Below are 7,353 nucleotides of genomic sequence, written 5' to 3'. Positions count from 1 at the left end.
TGAAAAGACATTTGTGATCAATTTAAATAATACTTTTGATGTACCCTTTTGTTTTTAATTATTTATTAATTTTAAGAAATATTATTAAATTTTTTTATTATAGAGATGTGGGGTACAAGGGAGGATTTGCCACATTATTTGGCTATAGGTAATGTTTGGGCTTCTAACTGGCCCTCACTCCCCCTGGTACTGGACTAGGTATCCTTTGTGTCTTCTTGTGACTTTCACTGTCCTTCTTCCTTTCTTCCCCTAATAGTGCCCTGTGACTGTCAATCCCACCCTTATGCTAATATGACTAGTGTTTAAGGCCCACTTATGAGTCAGAACATTTGGTATTCGCTTCTTTGTTTCTGTGATCGTTCACTTAGTATGGTGGTCTCCAACTCCATCCAAGTTGTTATGAAGGTCATGACTTTGTACTTTATGGCTGTGCAACAGCTTTTTTGCTTTTAAAAGGCCTTTGACTTTCAGTTATCTCTATTCTGAATGGATGAATATGCTCATTTTTAGGAATTTTTTCAAAAATAAGCTTTCATATTTGTGTTATGTTGTTGAATATTGGAAATGTAAGAAAAAGCGTCTATTAGAATAGAATGAAGCATGAATGATTCATATCAACGTTTATATACTGAAAAGTATTTTCTGAAGAATAATAATTGATTAGTACAGGAGTGTGACTGTACTTTGGATTGCCACCCTGTAATCACACAGTGAAATAATGGATGCTAGAGTGAAAAACAGTTAGTGTTAGAGAACAAGGCATGATATGGAAGTGTACACCATTTGTTGGTTGGTGTAGTATTTCTGGTGTGAACAACCAAGAGCAACAAACAGAGGAGGTGACATGAATGCCTGAGGGTCATGCATGGTCTGAGTGCATGGGAAGGGATGGATAAGCACTGGTGGATGTGAGGGGCCATGGGATGTCCAGCAAAAGCAAGAAGAGGGGTTTTACCTGTGCTCATGCTACAGTTAGGCAGGATACTGTGTGATGTGAACACACCCAGAAGTGTGCAATAGTTGAAGATAGATGGTTGGGTGGAGGCCCACCCCACACAAGATGAGTATCTCATCTTCTAAGGGTGATAGAATAGTCTGTGGGTATACAGGGAACAGTATTTTTGTGGGATAGGACTCAGAAGACCCTGTCCCATGAGATGTCTCAGAGAAGCTAGGGATTAGCTCTGGATAAAGGGGCCACGTGTGCACATGTTAAGGAGGCATTTTCAACTGCCATGTCTAAAAGTCTGCTTCACATGGTGGTGTAGGGACCATGCTATGGTATACATGGAGCTGAAGGAAGAATAAGGTGCACAGGAAAAAGGAACAGAAGTACAAGGTCACAGTCAGTATGTGGGGAGGGCTGGGAGGGTAACTGGTTGGACCTTGGAAGAGACTTTTTTAGGGACTGGTGAAAGGCAATAATTAGCATGGTTCATTCAGTCTCAATTAGAGAATCTGATTCTTTCTGAGATATATTTGTATATGAATAGGTCTTTGAATACAAATTTTTTTCTACTTGGAATAAAATTTTATTCATTAAAAAATATTCAACTTTAATTAAAATAGATGATGTTTTGTGGTGCAGCAATTTTAATTTTACAAACTGCAAATTGTTTACAATATACACATTATTTGACTGTCTTGTGTGACAATTTCCATATAAAGTAAATTATATGGAAATGTTTTTTAAACATTGTCCAGATTTACCATAAGTTTATTAATTTTGTTTTATTATTTTTGACCTGCTATTAGATTCTCCTTTTTTCCCCCAATGCTTTATTTAGGTATTTTTAGAACATCACTATTTATAATTGCTTTTGCTAACTTTTAATTTTAAGATGTCGTTTTTAACCTTTACTGAGTTTTCTTTCCTCATAGGTTTTCTAAACTTATTAATTAATTAATTAACTTAATGATTTCCTTATTTTGTCTTGTTTAATAAGAGTGTTAAAACCACGAATATTTTTATGGTTAATAAGAGTGTTAAAACCATGAATATTTGCTAGTCATGCTTCTTTTTAAGGAAAAGATTCTAATAATCTCTACTGAAATTTTGTCATTTAGCTCTTTCACTCACTCATGAATACAGCTAATCTTTCCAGTGATGAACAATCTTTCATATGGGAAATATAGAATATTCCATGACCTGCTACATTCTATATTTTGCTTCACCAAAGTTAGTGATGTGTAAAATGATGTTTAAAGAAAAGAATTTTGTGTTCTGTCTCCACGTGATTTTGTTGAGTTTCACCATATCAGACATGAAATTAATGGAATATTTGATATAGACATATGCATTCCACATTTTTAGGGCATTTCCTGTTTATATTGATATATTTTAAAAATGTTTCCCTTATTTTTGTGAAAGTTATTAGGTTAACTAAAGAAGTTATGGAAGCCGGGCTCGGTGGCTCAGCCTGTAATCCCGCGCCTTTGGGAGGCTGAGGTGAGTGGATTGCCTGAGCTCGCGGGTTTGAGACTCGCCTGGGCACTGACACCTCATCTCTACAAAAAAAAAAAAAAAATGAGCCGGGCGTGGTAGCATGCGCCTGTAATTCCAGCTACTCAGAAGGCTGAGGCGGAAGGATTGCTGGAGCCCAGCAGGTTGAGGCTGCGGCTGGGAGTGGCCATTGCACTCCAGTCTGGGCGACAGAGTGAGACTCCCAGTCAAAAAAAAAAAAAAAAAAGGAAGAAGTTATGGAAATACTGCATTAATTCTAACAATATCTACATCTTAAAATTGTTTTGTAGAACTTATTTCAAACTTTCCATGCTTAGTAAAATATGATGATCTTAATGAGTAAAAGTATATTTTTTCTTGCTCAGAAAAATTGCTAATGTTAAATGGGGTTGAGTTATCTGTTGTCTGCAAATTAAATGAATTGCTTTCCGTGATATTGTACTGTACTTTTGGAAGGTTCTAACACTTTTGCTGTTCTTTCTGATCTTTTCATGGGTTTTTACTAAGAAGTCCTAAAAGGTTCAGAATGAAAAGAAAGGTGATCTGAGGCAATAATTCTTCACCAGGAAAATTAAAAAGTCAGTGATTTAGGAGCTGAGGAATGCAAATCCAGGATGACACTTTGCAGGGCACTGATGTGTGGTGAGAAAGAACGGACTAATAGGAGTTTATGTTGCTTAATATTTACTCAAAGAAAATGGATTGTTAAAAGGAAACATTTGCTTTGGTAATAAACAGATGTTTGCCTTGTAATGGACAAAATGTGTGATACTTCCCACTGGGAAAGAATGAAGGAGGAAAGGGAAAAAAAAATAATAAGGATATTGCAGGGTGCTTCGATTTTGCAATTACAAGATTGTGGTGCTCATGTAAATCAGGAGGAAAGTATACGGTTGCCACGTTACAAGTCCCTCCTACTCACATTAGTGCTATTAATAAAGTCACGTTTCAATAGATGGCAGAATCACACCTGTGTGAGGCAGTTCCATCTTGGAGGAATATTGGTGAGGTTTATTCAGCCAGATCTTTGGGCTTGTTCATTTGATAATGATGTCACCTATCTATTAGTTGACCTAGCTGTGTCAGTTTTCCATGGGGGAAACAAAAGAAGTATAAAATGACAGGGTCAACTTGGATGAATGATTGCTAAGAGGTTACTCTGTGCTGTGCACTATAAGGCCTGGGACTGAAAATTCATGTCATATATGGCCCCTGACTTCATGAATCTCATAAACTGTTGTGAGTAGACAGACACACAACTTAGTAAAATGCAAGCAAAACAAAACAAAAAACAAAATGAATTCCTCAGCAAGTGTTTCACATAGTTAAGGACAAAGGTCATGGGGAGGGTCTAGTGGTAAAGGACTATTTTTCATAAGAGAAGACACCTTGAAGACAGGGGATAAAGAAAGGACTGGTCATTTTATAATGAAGAATGAATTAGCATCTTCCTGAATAAAACTGTGTCATGAATCAGATAGAATGTTAATTTGGAAATAAAATCAGATATTACTTTTGTTTGGGAACAAAACATCTCTTTAATTACATGCTTCCAGTAACAGGAACCACATTTTTCATCCACACTTGGAGCTGATGTTTAAAGTGCAAAAGATTTCAGGAAAAAAAAAACATATAAAATGATAATGATGGCATTTCTCCATTAGAAGTGAGTTTGGGGTCATGAGCACCCAGGGTCTCTATAAAAGGAGGCAAGCAAAAGATAAAAATAAATAAATGAGCAAGAACCGAAGAAAAGAAGAAGAGAGAGAAAGTGTATGAAATGAACAAAGGCATGAAGTCAGAAGAAACAGATTCAAGTGTTGCCTTTATGACTCACTAAGTATATACCTTTGGCTAGATCACATGAGCTCTCAGGATTAGATTTTTTTAAAATGCCAGTCTCTTCTGGTATATTTCAACCATGTAAACTTATAAACTAATTTCTACACGTTTGGTCTCCACTCCCTTGACCTCCCAAAGTGCTGGGATTACAGATGTGAGACACTGGACCAGGTCCAATTTTCCATCTTTTTTGGCAATGAAAAGTTATTTTTCTTCCTTAATTGCTCTAATAAAGCCTCAGGCTTTTGGCAGTTACCATTATCCAAGTCTCCCCCTTTCTGTAAATAGAAAGCTATTAATGTAAAAGAGTAAATTTAGATAGAAAGGGTGATCTAATTATTTTCTACGAAAGATGATGGTGTTTCTTACTGTCTGCTTTTCTCTGCTTTGGTACGTCAGAGGACAGCTAAGACATTAAGAGTATATGTATTGCATTTATTTAGAATGTACACATTTGGAAAATAATAGATCTAAGTCACTAGATGTAAAGACATAACTGATAAGCACTTAACATTCAGTAATTTTTGGGAAGCAACATTATCACTCATTTGATTTCATACAGTATGTAATCTTTCTCAGCTATGCCTCAGCCTTCAGGAACAGACTTTGCACATGGGGATGGTGAGGAGGACCAATGAGAGCCACCTAAATGGTTTCATCCTGTTGGGGTTTTCTGATCATCCTCAGTTACAGAAGGGTCTATTTGTGGTCATATTGGTCCTGTATCTACTGACAATTTTGGGGAACACCACCATCATTCTGTTATCTTGCTGGGAAGCCAAACTCCACACGCCCATGTATTTCTTCCTTTCTCATCTCTCCTTCTTGGACCTCTGCTTCACCAGCAGTGTTATTCCCCAGCTCTTGGTAAACCTGTGGGATCCCATGAAAACCATCACCTATTGGGGCTGTGTGACTCAGCTCTATGTCTCCCATGCCCTGGGTTCCACCGAGTGTGTCCTCCTGGCTGTGATGTCCTATGACCGCTATGTGGCTGTCTGCCGACCCCTTCATTACACTGTCTTAATGCATCCTCGACTGTGTCACATCCTGGCATCCATGGCATGGCTCAGTGGAGTGGTGACTACTCTGGTACAGTCAACACTCACCATGCAGCTGCCCTTATGTGGGCATCGACAAGTGGATCACTTCATTTGTGAGGTCCCTGTGCTTATCAAGCTGGCTTGTGTGGACACCACATTCAACGAGGCTGAGCTCTTTGTGGCTAGTATCCTCTTCCTTATTGTGCCTGTGTCGTTCATCTTGGTATCCTATGGCCACATTGCGCAAGTGGTGTTGAGGATCCAGTCAGTCATTGGGAGACAGAAAGCATTTGGGACCTGCTCCTCCCACCTGATGGTCGTTGTCCTCTTCTATGGAACCATCATCTTCATGTATCTGCAGCCGGCCAAGAGTAGATCCAAGGACCAGGGAAAGTTTGTTTCCCTCTTCTACACTGTGGTGACCCCCATGCTTAACCCTCTTATTTATACCCTGAGGAACAATGAGGTCAAAGGGGCACTAAAAAAAATTCTGGGGAACATTCTAGGAATAAATATTACATGACAAAAAAAATTTAAGTGACTCTTTTTATGGTAAAAGCATATAACAACTTCTACTAGGAAGATTTTGGGGTCATTTTCTTTTGGTTAAATACTTACAGAATATTTTTCATTGTGTAAACATAACCATAAACATATACAAAATATATGTCTAGTCCCAATTTTGCCATTACCAGTAATAGCATAAAATGAATCCTTTATTCAATCTGTGCTTCAATGTCTTTTCTGCAGAATATATTATTTATGTAGAACATATGAAACTACTTTTAAATAAATGCTTTACTATAAACATGAAAACATTTAAGAAATGTTTAAATCACTCAACCTCTTTTACTTTCAGTTGCAAGTAACACATTCACCTCTAAGCCTTCCCAACGTCCTAGGTAGATCTGTGACTTGTTCATTTCCACTGATGCAGCTGAGATGCAGGTTGAGCAAACTGTCACGGAGCATATTTTTTTCTTGCTCCCTGTACAGCATCCATTTAAAATGTAGAAGATATGTGTAGAGATGCAACAGCAATATAAGGACATGACGCACACATTAAGGCGATGTGTAAATATGTGGAAAGAGCCTGGTTCTCTGACTTTGTTGTTGAACTGATGAACCAGTTTGGATTGCCTAAAGCTGTTCTGAGTCTTTAGCAAAAGCAGAGCTTTAGAATTTTCTGTGGTTTACCCAGGCCTATGTATAATAGTACATTATTATTATAACTCTATATCTCTGTTAAATAGTATATTTCAATACTTTAGATATTTATCTTCTAGATAAAAGTTTAATTAAACTTTTAATTGTTTCCCCTAAAATACAGATCTTCACTTCCCATAATGTCACTCTTAACAGCCAGCCTTTGCCCATTCCATTCCACTTGTGGAATTGAGGATCTTGATTTTAGAAAAATTTGTGCGAATTCATATTATTATTCTTTGTACTTCACTGTATTATAGCAAGCACTGAATTGCATAGTCTGTGGTAGGAAATAATACTTTATGTTCAAGCTTAAATCAGAATAAATAAATGAATTCAGTGAGATGAGGGACAATGTCATGGGAAGGTCTTGTAAATCCAAGTGTGGCAATCATTTCAAATAAGGGAAAAAAAGGGAATACATTGTCATTTATAACTGTCCAGAAGCAGAGGCATAATTTGGAACACAATGCATCACCTGGCTTCTATCATTTCAGTGTCTAGAATATGAATCTCCAATTATGTATCTAGTCATTCATTACATTTTTGGTGAGCATAATGGTTAAATAAATAAATATAATGAATGTTGTGTACTGTGCTACTTGCTAAGTATAGGGAGAAGGCGAGACATGAATGGTATATGCCCACATGGAACTCATTTCCTTTAGGAAAGATGGACCCTAAAACACTACAAGACAGTCAAGGAAATGAAACTGGATTAAGATGCATAAAGGAAAATATAATGAGAGTTATGCAATTGAATATCCAGGAGCCATCTGAAGGCTTCCTGAGAAAGCA

General features: G+C 37.3%; 1 protein-coding gene across 1 annotated transcript; it reads left to right on the top strand.

Moving 5' to 3' along the window:
- Positions 1-4,918: 4,918 nt before the first annotated feature.
- Positions 4,919-5,872, top strand: LOC103263572 (olfactory receptor 2G2). The gene has a single exon (XM_008061239.1). It carries the CDS (start codon positions 4,919-4,921, stop codon positions 5,870-5,872), a length of 954 nt encoding a protein of 317 aa, XP_008059430.1.
- Positions 5,873-7,353: the final 1,481 nt, after the last annotated feature.

The sequence above is a fragment of the Carlito syrichta genome, unplaced genomic scaffold, assembly GCF_000164805.1.
Source record: "Carlito syrichta isolate Samal-C Ts95f unplaced genomic scaffold, Tarsius_syrichta-2.0.1 Scaffold305164, whole genome shotgun sequence".
NCBI lineage: Eukaryota > Metazoa > Chordata > Mammalia > Primates > Tarsiidae > Carlito > Carlito syrichta.
This window is presented reverse-complemented; position numbering and strand designations above follow the sequence as displayed.

Excerpts from the sequence above, each read along its gene's own strand:
- LOC103263572 (XM_008061239.1), top strand. The coding sequence starts at position 4,919 with ATGGGGATGGTGAGGAGGACCAATGAGAGCCACCTAAATGGTTTCATC.